Source organism: Falco cherrug, chromosome 7 (assembly GCF_023634085.1).
Source record: "Falco cherrug isolate bFalChe1 chromosome 7, bFalChe1.pri, whole genome shotgun sequence".
Taxonomy (NCBI): Eukaryota; Metazoa; Chordata; class Aves; order Falconiformes; family Falconidae; genus Falco; species Falco cherrug.
The window spans coordinates 38,713,876-38,729,027 of record NC_073703.1 but is presented as its reverse complement, the minus strand read 5'-3'; the positions used below and the strand labels follow the sequence as shown (position 1 = coordinate 38,729,027).

General features: G+C 37.2%; 1 protein-coding gene across 4 annotated transcripts in view; it reads right to left on the bottom strand.

Annotated features, from left to right (window-relative positions):
• Nucleotides 1-792: 792 nt before the first annotated feature.
• The window catches only part of SETD3 (SET domain containing 3, actin histidine methyltransferase), a 63,785-nt gene continuing 49,425 nt past the window's right edge, over nt 793-15,152 (bottom strand). For all 4 annotated transcript variants that reach the window (XM_055716823.1, XM_055716820.1, XM_055716821.1 and 1 more), the window contains 6 exons: nt 13,803-13,917; nt 9,398-9,472; nt 6,500-6,666; nt 5,783-5,868; nt 3,910-4,070; nt 793-3,325 (listed from right to left, as the gene is read on the bottom strand). In XM_055716823.1, coding sequence (XP_055572798.1) covers nt 2,882-3,325; nt 3,910-4,070; nt 5,783-5,868; nt 6,500-6,666; nt 9,398-9,472; nt 13,803-13,917 — 1,048 coding nt within the window. In that variant the 3' untranslated portion in view covers nt 793-2,881. The remainder of the gene's footprint in view (nt 3,326-3,909; nt 4,071-5,782; nt 5,869-6,499; nt 6,667-9,397; nt 9,473-13,802; nt 13,918-15,152) is intronic.

Here is a 15,152-nt window from a genome sequence, read left to right as displayed (position 1 = left end):
CTCTCAGCTCTCGATTACTCATGACACCACTTAAGCTAAGGTTGCATTTATATACTTTATAAACATCTTTTCAGAGTGGGGGTAGTTGCTCAATTTTGTAGATTTGACTTTATCAGCAAGGCTATACGGACAACATCTTGCAGCATCGAGACAGGCTGTTAGGGAAACAACTCATCGTTAGGTAGGTTCATGTAAAATTCAAAAGAGGGGTTTTTTCGCCCGTTTTGTTTTTGGAGAGCAGTCCGAGAAATCCAAGTGATGTCTTACAGGAATGCTTCAGATAGCTAGCTAAACAGAAGCAAGATTTGGCATTTAGCCTGGGATTAGTGTGAACAGCCTCTTAACCAAACATTATGAAGAAAGTTAACTTTAAAATGCTTTGAAAGGTCTGTTTTCATGACAGATGGTAATAAGGGCTCATCAGTGCCAATTTTTTTGGTTTCCACCTCAGTTTTCAAAAGCTTAAGTTTTAGGTTATTGCTTCTGAGAAACTATTACATGCATAGAGGAAAAATGCAAATTACAAAATTAGATTACTCACAGTTTTTATTGTGCGCAACATATTTTTCTAAATAACACTAACAGATGAAGAGTAAGAATTTGACCATGCGCTTAATAGACCACTTTCCCTTTCTGTTTACTAGAATCCCTCTTTCCCCCCCCCCCCCAGCTATTTCTCCTTTAACCTTTTCCTGCACACCTGGACAGTTATTCCTCTCCCCACAGACCCCAAAAGATACAGCAGTAGGTAGCAGGTAGAGGTTATGTTTGTATAATACACTCACTAGGGAAGACATGGTAGAACTATATTTTATTGAAGAAAACCCACACATTCTGTCCTGTGGTGACCACAGGCTTTGCTAAGTCATAGTGATCAGCAAATACTGGAACAAAATACAGTGTATCAGATTGAATCAAAGCATTTAAGTTCTGAATTACAGATATAATTTTCAAGGAAGGCTAGTTTCAGAATTGCGTCATAGTATCTAGTACAATGTTGTGCAATGTTAAGTGGCAGAAACAGAAATGGAATATTGGTCCTAATAAAAAAATGTAATGACTTTTGTATGACATTTAAACTGTCAAGACAACAATTCATAACAATCTACCAAAGGCAGCATATAGTTACAAAAATACTGGTTCAGCATCTTGTTAGTGGTGAAGCAATATCCAAGGTGCAATGGCAACGTGCCATTCTTCGTGAAATACTTTTTAAAAAACTAGTTTTTCTATTTTCCCCACACTGATACTAGCTGAATACCAAAACTGCTATGACAACCTGAAAAGAGTCACTACTTACTATGTGTATTGCACTGAAGAGTTATGCAAAAACACATTTTCCAAGTTGCAGTATAAAAGAAGCAAAATATAATAAAACTATGAATATGCCAAAAGACATTCTACTGCAACTGATCTTGGATGATTGCAGGTTGAAATATCTATTGAGCTTTAAACAATTGCCCAAGCTTGTCCATTCTACCCATTATCTTGAACTTAAGGATACAAAGGTAAAAGACAAAGTCCTTAATATTGAGAACAGAATTAAGTCGTCATACTTCTCTCCATTCACCCACAAAATACAAATATTCCACCCTCCTCTCCTCCCAATACCCAGGTAATTTTGAAGTCAAGCCTTGGAACTACCCTTGTTCTGATATTGCACTGTGCTAGGATTGTACTGTTTCCACGCAGAAGTTAACACACATAGCGTGAGGGTGACCAAAACTACTGGAGACAGTAGAACTGCTTAACGTGCAGAGGTATCCCACGAAATGTGCAGAGATACAATCTAAATGGCAAAGCATACTGCAGGCCTGGCTGTGGTCTGGACTTGGGCCAGAAGTACATTAGCCTGCCTGCCATTTCCTTCAAGAGAACAGCATCAATTAATATCTTAACCAAAAGGCAAAGTTGAGTAAGATCAGGTAACCATGTCACATTCAATGCTACATCCAACAACACAGAAATGAAGGAGTTGCAGACAGGAATATTAATCACATTTTCCTTTTAGTAATGGTTTAGTCAAAAGTGTAGCTTTGAAAATCTCTAGCTAGTCGTGAAAACCTGAAGAAGCCGGGAAGTGACCTCACTTTGAACAGTACAGTTTAAAGCTGTGGCTTGGCCTATCTGCTTTCAAACTCTCCAGCAGCACTGCCAACCTTGTAAATAAAAGGTACCACCTGGAAATAAAAGGAAGTCAGCCTTTAAAAGTCGGTGAATGTTGTATTGTAGCAGCCTAACTGACTGAAGAAGAAAGACGAGATATTTTTATGCAGCAAACAAAAGACGAAGTAAACTGAAATCTTCAGAGATCACTTTAAGTGTATACAATTTGGATTCTCATCAACATTTAAAACTACCAATCATAAGGTTGCCACCTTACCTTTTTCTGGACTGGCATACCTGATTTTAAACAGGTTTTCCTCCAGTCTCCCAAGTTTCTGATCCTCTTATCCAGTTTTCTGCTGTACTGCTCTCCCACCTTCATGCTGAATACCGAGTCAGTCCTGCCTTCTGCTTTTCTTGGCAGGAGGCAGAGCATGCTTTTAATTTCGGTAGTCAGAGTGACAGAACAACAAAAGCACAGCAGATAGAAGAGCTTAATTCTTCCCCAGGAAGAAAATACATTTGGTTCAACAAAGGGCTGCAAAATCTTCCAAAGGCACCTCTTTCCCCAGTTTTTGCCTGAAAGCAAGATGGCAATCTTAATTGAAAAGGGATGCTAAATCTCTTAAATAACTTAAAAAATCATTTTTATATAAAGCAGCAAAAACATTTTTCTCTGCTGAAAGAAAAATGTTAACAAAGAAACACACCAACATAAATGCACTGTTCATAAACTTCAGCTAATTTAATTTCACAAGTAAGTAAAATTTTAGGACTATTCTTTAACCTCATCAGTACTTTCCGAAGAAGATTCTTTGGCATCTTCAGTCTCTCTGTTGCTTTTCTCTTTATTTAGATTTTCACTTTCTGATTTGGTCCCATTAAATAGAGAGTTTTCACCATTTACAAACCCATTCTCTGTGACTTCAGCATCAATAGCTTCACTAATCTTTAAGTCCCCTTGCTCTTCCACATCTTCTAGGTTTCTCAAGACAATAGGGAGTCTAGAGTCTGCCACAGTGTTCTCCAACAAGGCAATATTACTCTCTTCATATTTAGGAAGCGGAGCTCCATCTGCCATTTGTTTGGTATAATACTCTCGGCTAGCAGCTGCACTCTTCACTGCTTTCTCTAAGATCTCTTTTTCACCTAAACGCAATTTGATAGCCATTGTCGCGTGTGAAGTAAGGTTATGGGTCTCCAAGAAGGACTTATCATCCTGTTAGAAAAGGAAAAAACAAGTCTGTTAGTAATAACCAACACACACACACACAAATCAACTTTCCTCTCTATGGGTTAACAATAAGAGATGCTAGCTCTTCAGGCTGAGCCAAATGGACACGTATGAACGAGGCGGTTTGCATGGAGTCTCAGTGAAATTTGTCAGGAATTCATAAAGAAACCAAAATTTCTCCTCACAAATACATGAAACATGGCGCTTCACTTATCTGCTTGCTATAGCGGCACATTTCTTTGCAGTCTGGAGAATACAACTAATAGACAACAAGTTGAAACCGATTCCCCATTTTACTTGCACAGAAAAAGCAAGTAGCCTCTACTTGGAGAATCAAAGAAAAAAATACATTAACAAAATTACATTAACAAAATTTTCTTTTCTGTAATCTTACTTGATTTTCCTTAGATAATGCAAATCTGTTTCTATGCTTTAAAAGTACAGAATGAATTATGTACTAACATTCAGATTAAAGTTTGTAAAGACAAGATGGGGGACAAAATCTCTTTTCCTACAACCATAACACAGAACATTTCAGACATTTAAATTAGGTATAACAATAATTTTACCTCCACAGTTGTTTTATAGGTTTTCAAAAGAAGGGATGCTCTGGCTTCTAGGAATGTCCAAAGTTTAACTTCATTGTCCCAGCTAATGGGAAACTCAGAGTTGCCCAGAGTGAAGATTTTGTCAATGGCATGCTCGCCTATCAAGTGTTCCTTCAGCTCTTCTGCAATAAGTATAAAACCAATCTGTTAAAAAACAATCTCATCATTCACATTGTCAGTTGACAAACTGCAGAAAGATTTATTTGCAATAGTATAGCTTTGAGCAGCTAACAAAAAACCCTCTCCTCAAATAAGAATTATCAGATATGCTAGTTATTTCTAGGATTCTTCTCAAAGAGGCAACTGGGAAGGCTTGAGGTTAGCAGAAAATGGACCTTTTGCTCCACTTGGAAAAAAAGAATCTTTATACATCATAGCCTCTCATACACAGCATCACTCTGTGACAGTGAGACAGAATGTTTTGTACAATACTTGATAAACAAAAGGGAGCCATTCTTTAAAGAGTTCAGTGAACTTTTTGATGATAAAAGGAACAGGCCAGAGAGTGTGCAAATAGCAATGGAAGTATTTTTCCTATTGTTTTGGTAATCTTTTTCAGTAGCAGAAATTCTTTACAGTTGGTCAGAAGAGACATCCATCAAACAAACCTCACACAGAGCAGAAGATGTTTAATCAGCTCCTTGACATTACAGAAATTCCATTAATCTTTTAATTACCGAATTTCACTCCTACAAAGCAGATACCACAAACTTTACAAACCACCTGCATGTAGTTTCTCAATAAACAGGTTTCTTATACAGTATTTAAGACTGAGCACAATCGCATATCAGAAATTCAACTAAAACGTCCACTAGCTATATCTTTTTCTCTGAGCCAAAATTCACCCCCTTATCAGCATCCTAAGATTTTCTTTACTTGAATTTACTCCCTGAAGTGGTCAGGCAGTTGGACTAGATGGTTGTTGTACATCCCCCTTCAACTATTCTATTCTAATTTCTTAGTAAGTTCTAAAAGATGGATGACAGGATGCAGTGACACTCAATTAGGCAGAGGGGTATTTTTGTTAAAGAAAGCAAACAGAGCACATGCAAAAACTTAACTTCAGCATTCTACTTGTATCAAAATCCACATAATCTGCACAGCACCCGAACTGGAAGGGAATTCTCTCACTGTCATGAAAAACTGTCACATCTATAACCTCCAAAACTGCATCTAACCAGCAAGCATCTATCACAAACATTTAATCAGAAGTCTCACATGCACAAATTAGGTGAATACTTATTAACTGTACACATATTTTCCCCCCCAAAAGAACCCTAATGTAAGAGAAAGACTACAAAAACAATTTGAAAATACGTAAGTTGGTTTTAGATTATGAATTACCAAAATACTGCAAATACCCAACTTTGAAATGCCTCTTCCATATTTCTCCTATAATACAGAATATTAATTCCATACCTAAATGATTCCAGCAGTGATGGCTAATACGCTATGATTTTAAGCATGTAAACCCCTGGGTCTCACACCATCTTGTTCTGTGAACCATTTTAAAACCTAAAAACTAAAGATAAGCTCCAAAGCGCTCTCATTCACAACAGCCTGGGAGATTAAAAATAATAAAAAATTGCATCGCCTCATGCTTTAGGAGTTCCAAAAAGGCCTATGTTACTGAAACACTTCCTCAGACAACATGCCCAAAGACTAGGTTTCTCACTAGCTTATAGGTCCCTTTTTAACCTCAGCTCCTCACCTTTTCCCATCTTCTAGCTTAACGTTTTATATAAATGTCTATCACATTCTTGCATTAAAAGAAAAACACCACCACCACCCCCCCAACAGATGTAAATTAGGTTTTCTTTACAGAACATCTTACCTTCACTCATACAAAACACTCGAAGGAAAGCCAAAAGCTGGGCAGAGATTGGAGGCTCAGTGGAGTGCAAGGCAAAAACACTCGAACTAATAAAAGAAACAATCAAACAACAACAGTAAGTGCAAGTTCTATTGTCATACCTTCGAACCTATTTCAACGTAACAGACTTTAAAGTATACCACAAATGCACTGTTACAAAAGTAACTTTTAAAAAATTAGGTAACCCTAGTTCAAACCCCTAATCTGTATCTGAAAATAACTATTACCTCTATAATCCTACATTTACAATTATTTTTATATGGCTTTCACAATAAATTAATGAAAACACAAAGTTTCACGTCTGCTGCTCCTAACAGTACCTTCTGGACTGAAAAGACTAAAGGAAAACGCCGTGGTTCACATACTGAGCATCATAGTATGTCTGCAAGGGATAGGAAAGAAAGAAAAACCACAGATTGCTTCGGATTAATCCTTGCCCTGTTTTTGTTCAAATGGTTATTAAAGCAAAGGCTTTTTTCCTTATATATGGTCCAAATTAGATGATAATATAGCTCAGAGAACTTCTGCAAATATTATTACAGTAACTTTAATTTGCTATACAAACAGGAGAAATATTACATCGAAGAAAACTATCATAAACAGCTTTATATATGCTCTACTGGACACTATATACTTTGGAAATGTTTTAAAAAACCCATGGCACTGTGTTTTACTTACGTTGGGATACCAGCACGAGCTAAGACCTCTGCCTTCATAGCATACAGCCTGTCACTTTTACTCACGCCAAGCTTTATTTTCACTCTGTCATGTGAATTATTATCAAAGAAAAAACCACTGTGGATCACAAATTCAGCGTTTGACCGGGTGCCATAAAAAATGTAAATCTAGAAGGATGAAAAGAGAAGTGAAGGGACAGGAAAAAAGCTTAAGATCAGCTCACAAAACTGACATAATTTGAAAGTTATTTCCTGAAAGAGTTACTATTCTGAGTAGAAGGTATATTTGGTTATATAAAGAAACATGCTTTGTTTTCTGGTATCGACTCAAATGCTGTATATAGTATGGCAATATACCTTAGAGGTAGATGTAAACATATCCATGTAACTGAGACACTTTGAAAGGAGAGAAGAGGTTCTTATTCTATACTTTAAAATAAAAATGCTTTATTTTCTCACACTGTCATAAAACACCAGTATCTGGAAATAAGCTTTCAAAGATCCTATGCCTTTTAAATGCTAAAAAAAAATCTGAGACAAGGAAGGCCCATTAACAGAAATGGTGTTTCTGGGGTTATTCCCCCACCCCACCCCCCAATACCCACCCAAAAGAGGAGTCTACACTGCTGAGGGATCAGCTTTGCTTTTGTTTTAATGTTACCTTAAGGTGTGAATATACCAAAGTATATCATACAGAGAGATCTGATCTGTGTTCAACTGGTATTTGTTTTTGTGTTATACTCTGAACTCTTTATCTAAAGCATACAGGTTCTGTAATTCCCATTAAAAAAGATGCAAAAAGGGTTTAACTGGGGGCTAGGCTGTATGAAGTACGTGGGACAAGAGGTCAGAGTAGCAATTGTCTTCTCCCGCATCAAGAGGATATTTTCCCCTTTTGTTTGATAACGGAATTGTGAGGAAAAAAAAGTTTCAACAGTTACAGAAGTTCTTAACCTCAGGGTACAGCAACGCTCTGGATACCTGTAAGCTTCTACTCCTCTCCAGCTAGCAGAGACAGAGTGTTCTGTTAAGGGCTCAGCTACAGTAATGATGCCATTTACTTTCTTTGGTTTCAATTTTAGATTAGAACTATTTATGTTAAGCACTAAATGCTTAAGCGTGATATTAAATTATTGTAAACATTGTACTAACACACTCATACAATGAACAAGTGACCTGCCTGGGTATGTTAAGGCAGTGGTTAAGGAGAGTGTTGCTAACCCTCTCAAGTTTGAAAACTACTGTGATACATCTCATACTAAACTAAAACTCACATTTAATGTGTAGATTACACAATACACTCTCACACTCTAAAACTGTTTTACAAAAAAGCCAATTAAACAAAATGAGAGAGTTGTTTTATTCAAGGCCAGTGTTTGATAGATTCTATGGACTGCTGCTGCCTCACATTTTTTAGTAGTAAAAGCAGGGATCATACACTCTTCCTGCTGAAACTGTAAGAAATAACATCTGCAGAGTATATTAAAAGAGTGAAGCATTATTTAATTAAAGCACTTTAATGATGTCAATAAACAGTTAAAGTTTGCACAGAAATAATAAAAAAAAAAGTCCGATAAATAGCAGACAAAGTGAAACTACTTTAGTAGTTTATTTTAATAAAACTGAAATAGTGGAAGCCTCTATAATTAAAATGGAGAAAGCAGCCAGAACAGCTATATGACACATCCATTGCCAGCTGTGGAAAATTACAAATTGGATCACTTCTGGAAAAACTGTGGACCCCTTTTAACTCATCATACCGGTATTGGAAAAAACAGCAAATATTTGACTACCATAACAAATTCTAAAAGCAACAAAAAAAACATACAATCACTGTAAACCCCAGCATAGCAATGAGGATAAATATACCACTGGAAAGACACACTTAAAAAAAAATTCTTCAGGTATACGTCTTTGTTAAAAAAGAAGGTAACAATACATAATAAAAAAGAAAATCAAAATATTATCAAGTGTAAGGCTCGCAAAATAATACACTAAACTCAGAGACTGAGTTACAAAACATTTTGGGATGTTTCATAGACAAACTCTTTTTCTGGGCATGCTGAATGCAGTTGCACAAGCAGCAGGAAAAGCGGAGTGCTACTACACTTGAGGGTTTAGGCTGGCTGCTGACACAGCACAGGAACCCTCCTAGCAGAGATTTCCTACACTGCTGGAACCACTGTCTTCAATGCATCACTAGTTTTAACGCCCATTTCTGTTTCTTAGCAGTTCTGAACAAAATACTGGATTCTGGACTATTCCATGCATCTTTGCAAGATCTCCCGTGGTACTTTCTGTTGCAGGATGAAGGGGTGCGTACATGTATGCATGCCTGTGTGAAAGGGAGGGTGTATATTTTTTGGTCCTTTCTAATTTTCACTAAACATGGGAATAACAACATGGGTAAAATGACTTGCAAACATACTGCCTTTAACCTCTTTTAAATGAAGACTAACAAGAAATACAAACTAACAACACTGGTAAGAAAGACTCTACAATCTGCTATTGCAGATAAAGTGACACCCCAAATCTAAATTACGTTTATCTTTGGACGTTTGGATATTATGGCCTTTTATTAATCTCATCCAGAATACCAAACTTAACGTCTGTGTAAGTGCATTTACCAATGATTAAATATTTCAACTACTTCTCTAAAATATGAGGAGCCAAAACTCTCCTAAAGCTGCTATCTATCAAGTGATAGAAAATATTTTATTCTGAAAAACACACATTTACTTGGTTTGGTAGCATTTTCACAGAAAATTAGCTCAGCATAATAAAATTCACACGTAGCAGGGCTTAATCCATACCACTCTGGTATTAAAATTTTGTAGGGAGTTGCCAGGTGTCCACAAAACTTAATTAAAGAATAATTATGTAGATAACTTCACATTACCTGTTCTCCAGCCTTGAAATCCTGAAGCGCTACACATTCACACCGGTCATCTTCTAAATTGTAGCCTGTGGTGATCTATCCAAGGGAAGAGTAACAAAAGCACCTTTAGCATTTTGTATTTCTCTCTCCTGCCATTGACAAACATTGTCCTATGGGAAATAGGTATTAACAACAGCAATTGCATACATTTCTCTCTATACAATATAATATAGCTGGTAGTGATAGTTTTATGATTTCTGAGCAGTCTCGTTTCAAAAATACCTCTGCATTAAAGAAAGCTAATGGAGGAAATAACTTACCTGAAGTGAACAGAAGGCTCTGAGGAAAGTACCCTCCATAGACCACAGACAGTCCCGTGCTAAAGCCAGCAGCTTGTTAAAAAGTTCTGGAGCTTTCAGTCACTCCCATGAGACCCAACGGAGCAAGGCACTGACAGCTCTATATGCTGTGCTTTATCCTTCAGCTGCCAACATATTTGATCTCTCAATGAAAAAGGATTATAGAACTGTGGATCTTTAGGGGATACAATCTTCAGAGAATTATAATTTGCTTGCAAATAATCCCTTTATCTAAAAGTTAGGTAACACTCTTAAAATGCTAAAAGGATTTTTTTGATGGTAGCAGGCAATGGAGGAGGATAAACTCTTCTAACCAACCTGTACTTCTCCAAAAAAATTACAAAACTGTAAAGGGGTCACACTAACAAGTGAAGCTATCAAAAATTGTAATACTTTCATAAAATGACAAACAGCTTGTTCTTGAATAGTATTACCAAAGATGCCGGCACAGAGGCAGCCATAGGGTGGAACATAAGCTGCTGAACAATCAGGAAGCAACTTTTATGGTAGGTATTCTGAATTCAGTACTGACAGAGCTAGCTTAGGGAATAATAAGCTCTGGGCCTGGGGAAAAACCTAGAAGAAGCTGAAGACTCTCTCTCATCCCTTGTAAATTAAAACATACTGTTTTGTAAGCTGACATGTGAGTTGCAGTATATCCTGATTCCCATCTTGGATGCAGTTTGTCCAAAGACAGAAGTCCATGGATTATTTTGAAGACTTGGTTGATGGTTTCTATGTTAACAGTGTTGTGCTGCTTGCACCATCAAGCGTGCATTTGTCAGCCAAAACAGTGCTTTCAAAGTGAGCATGGGGAACCTGTCTCCAATCCAGCAAATCCAACACGGCAGCCTGGCCCTGTGGAGGCCTGCAGAACTGCTCTGCATGTGGATGCCACCACCTTGGGTCTATTAATGTGTTTGTGGTACGTTGAGATCTGAAAAGAACATGAGAGTCCTGCAGTACGGCCTGCTGCAAAACACAGGCTGTAGTAGTTGAACACAGAAATTCCTGTACATTTACTATGCTAGACTGAACAATTTTTAATTAAGATCTCTCATTTAGAAGGTTACCTAACCCCGAATTGCAGGTTACAAGTGCTAGAGGATTTACCTTCGCTATGATAAATGTTCTTTATTTGAACTTCCAAGTTCAAATACAGTCATCTTCTGAAAAACTGTAACTTTCTATTCAAAAAAAGGGAACTCTTGACAAGCACTTGACCTGTCCTGAAATTTTCTTAGCGTATGAACTCAGTGAAATACTTCCAAACATGAAAAGTCCATTGTAGTCTCTTGAAATGCCTGTGGAACAGGAGGCTTTCAAGGACTGGGGAAATTCCAGTACATTAAGAGGAGGATTCTGTCAGTTTAAGCATGCTTCACTAGAGTACTGCTCATTTTTTGGATTATTTTTTATTCTTGCCTTTGGTGTTTTTTTTTTTTTTAAATACCAACAGACAAACCAGCAGCGCTTCTGAAAGGCTCTTCTATAAAGCATAATGGAGCACTAGACTCTTATTTCCTCTTTCTTTTAATAGCAGTCACGTAAGAGAATTAACAGGGTGTTTACTTCTCTTCCCACATGATAGCTGACAAATTGCATCCCTTCAGTTTTATTTCTGAAGCAGACTGATACATGAATTTCAAGTTGTGTATAAAGCATCCAATAGTCTGCTTGGTCAGTGATTAAGGATGGACCCAGCCCAACAGGCAGAATGTAGCTTATTCAAAGCTCTGCCAGAACTGGTAATCAACCTCTGACTGTCAAAATACAATCCTACTAAAGAATAACAATGAGAAATGCATGAAGACAACCATTTTGATATAGTTCTTAGAGGCAGGTTGATCTAATTAATAGTGTCAGAAGCAAGAAAAAGCTGGATGGACCTAGCTTCAGTTAAAACCCAACGAGCATTTTATTATCTAGCTCATGGAAACGGGTCTTGCGGAAAAAAACAAGAACAGCGATACATAGTAGCTGATTGACTCCAGAAGTATTTCAGCACTATGTTTGGAATAGACTAGAGGGGTGCATACAACGCCATCTTTTGTTTCTTACTTTCCTGCAGTGAAGAACAATTCCCTTGATGTATTTTAAAGGGATGTGCGATGATTCGAGAAGAACCCACCCTCATCTCACTTTGCAGTAATATAAACTACCACACAGACAGCTTACGGTTATCTTAGCAGCTTACAGTTACCTTAGCAGTTTTTTCCCCCTATTTCTAACAGTACAAGGAAACTAGCACATGACAAAAATAGGCTTAGTAGCTTTTCTTAGCCCATCATCAATATTACAGTTGTTTATCCTTCCTAAATCTATAACCATTTGATCTATTTTCTGTAGAACTATGAAACAAATGAGCGAAGTCTGTATATACATACAAAATATATAAGCGCACCCCCCACCCCTTTAGGATACACTTCAGCATAAAAAAATGCTTTCAACCCTGATATACTACTGCATTAGCAGGTTTAGCTCCAGAGGCTGGCTCCATATCAAACCCATTGTTAAACAGCATAATAAAAATAAAAATTACTTTATCAATTTAAATAGAAGCTTGAATGATTAAAACAACATAACTACTGCTCTTTTAATATAGACTACTTAAGTTTTTCCCTCCTAGAACCTTAATTCTCTTCCTCTTTCCTCTAATCACAACTTTGAAGGTATTCATTAAGAGTTGTCTAATGAATACAGACAAGTCTCTGCAAAAGCATCCGAAAGAGATGCCCAGCAGGAAGAGGGTACAGGAAGTACTTACGCTTGCAGCTAAGACTTCTATTACAAAAATATATATTTCTGATTTTTAACCAATTTTCTTTATACTGGAGACTCTTTTACAAGCTTTATTGCTAAATCGAAATTATGAGATTGCATAACAAATAGCAAAAGACAAGAATCAGTGTTAAAGAGCAACAAGTAATCACCTTTTAATAAGGAAAAAGAAATACATAAAAACCTCCAAACACTTGCAACTTTGTAGCCTAGCCTACCATGCTGTATTTGGTACAGTCACAGTAACAATAAATCAGCTAAATGTCAAGTGAAAACCAACCTGCTTTAAAATTTGTTCTTTTAAACCAGGCTTTTCTTATACCAACAATACTAACACATGCTGCTCTCCTAACACTCAGGTCTACTCTCCCACAAAAGAACCAGATTGCTTGAATAGCATGGTCATATCCACTGTCTACGATAAGTAATACTATCTACTGGAAACACACTTGGAGTATGAATTCTGAAGTGTACCTGAGAATGGCTAAACAACATTGATAAACCATCCTCTTAGAGATTTCCATTTCCTCACTTCAACATTAACTAGCCTGTTAATGAAATCAAGACCTCATCCTCTGAATTAGCTCATGTAAGCCAAAATGTCAGCAGGTCTGACTTTCTATACACATATGTCGCCTTTTAAATGTTTAATATGCCCTAAAGTAGTATTTTTGCATTTTGTTTCTTTGATGTAGTAACAGATGTACTGTTTTTGTTGAACCAGGCTTTGTTCTTGTTGTTTCTGTCTCCATAACAAGGCTCTTTGGGCATGGTTAGGAGAGCAGGCAGTATTTCTTAGTTGCAAATTTCTAACCACTTTCCCTTGTGGTAGCTACAAGAGGCAACCTCCGTCATTGTCTGCTTTGCTATTCTCAGAACACATCTATCCAGTCCTGTGAATCTTTTTCAGCCTGTCAGAAATGAAACTCCATATCAGAAAAATATTCAGACTTGGCTGGAAAAAAGGTATCATGTAACTGAAAACTTTTAAAGGTGCATTACATGTATAGGAGATATGCAAGCATCCAATCACTTCTGAAGTTTTCTCTAGGTGAAGAAAGTTCTCCCTGAAGATGAAGAAAGTTCCCCCTGAAAAAGCTATCATAAGATGTTTAAGAAACTGACAAAACTTTCTTTCAGATATTAGTTTTTTTAGAGTCGCTTGGGAAGATAAAACCCCTATGTTAAGAAGCATAATGAAAAGTGTTATTAAACTGTTCTATGGCAGTTGAAAGGCTTAATACTTAAGCCCTAAAGCCTTTCAGCAACACTGAAGAAATCCTTACCAATCCATTAGTATGATTACACATGTCCCATAAAGGTATTAGAGCCAATGTAACTCTGGAACCATCTTCTGTTGGAATCTGGTTCTGCCGTGTCATAACAGAGGAAACGGCCCATCTACAAAAATTAAAAACATTACGTGGTCAACATTCAAATTGTCAAAATATGACTGGCTGTAATCCAACCCGAAGCAATCATTTAGGCTGGGAGTTTCCGAACTCCGTTTTCTTGAACATCACACAGCAGAAGGCATTACAACTTGCAGGAGAAGTAGCAGCTCCTGTTTCCAAAACTTACAAATAGACCAATCTCCAAATTGGGATGGCAGTCCCACCCCTCTTCTGCGCTTTTTGCAACAGAGCCTTCATACCTTCTATTACCTTAATCAGGACCCACCCCCATGCCACCTCCTGCTTCCCCATCCCTTCACTGCACACATACCTCTAACCACACATCCTGGACCTGGGGTCAGCTATTCCTGCAAGCTTCAAAGCAGTTCACAGCTACTGCTTGACAGCAGTACCTCTCATCTATGTGCAGACTCTTGTAAGAGCCAGGACATATTTCTGCTCCTCACTCCCTAAAAAGCTGACGTGCTGCATGACCTGGAAGCCGGTGTCATAACCTGACACTTGCATGATATTCTGGTAAACTCTGCTCTTCAGTCTGCGAACTTTTGGCTTAGATCAGTATGGCTATATTTTCTGCTTAAGAGACTAAAAAGAAAAAAAAAAAGCCCCAATACTCTGAACAGATACATAGGTAAAAAGAACAAAGAAAGTGTCACAGTGTAGCACACCAACAGCATTCAAAACCCTCCTACAACAGGTTAAGCAAACAGCCTACAGGCTAACTATTCAAACATAAGAATCTTCAGAAAAGCTTTTCTAGTATTTTCTAAAATTTCACTTTTATTTTAGTTCAGAAAAATTAATATTAAATGCATGATGGGAAAAAAAAATCTTAGTTTCACTGTGTTCTGGCCTTCATACATATATCTGTTGTCGTTTTTTGAGGGGGGGGGAGAAGAATACCACCAGAAGAAGGTCAAAATAATTTTAACTCCCACAGAATCCACTACTAACGAGTATTTAATATACAGTATTAAGCTTTCAGAAGAATTTTTTCAGAAGGACTACAGATTGCTAAGAAAGTTACCATCAAATTGAAAGCTACTTAATTCTAAAAAGCAAGTTAAAATTGTGGATAATTTTGATATACAAACACTGACTGAAACATAATAGCAGTATGTTTATTTTTAATAGTAATTTATCTGCAAAATTTTAGACCACTTCACACCTAAGTTGGTGTGTTCCTCGGTGACCCTATAAGTGAAGGAGGCATGCTCTGGA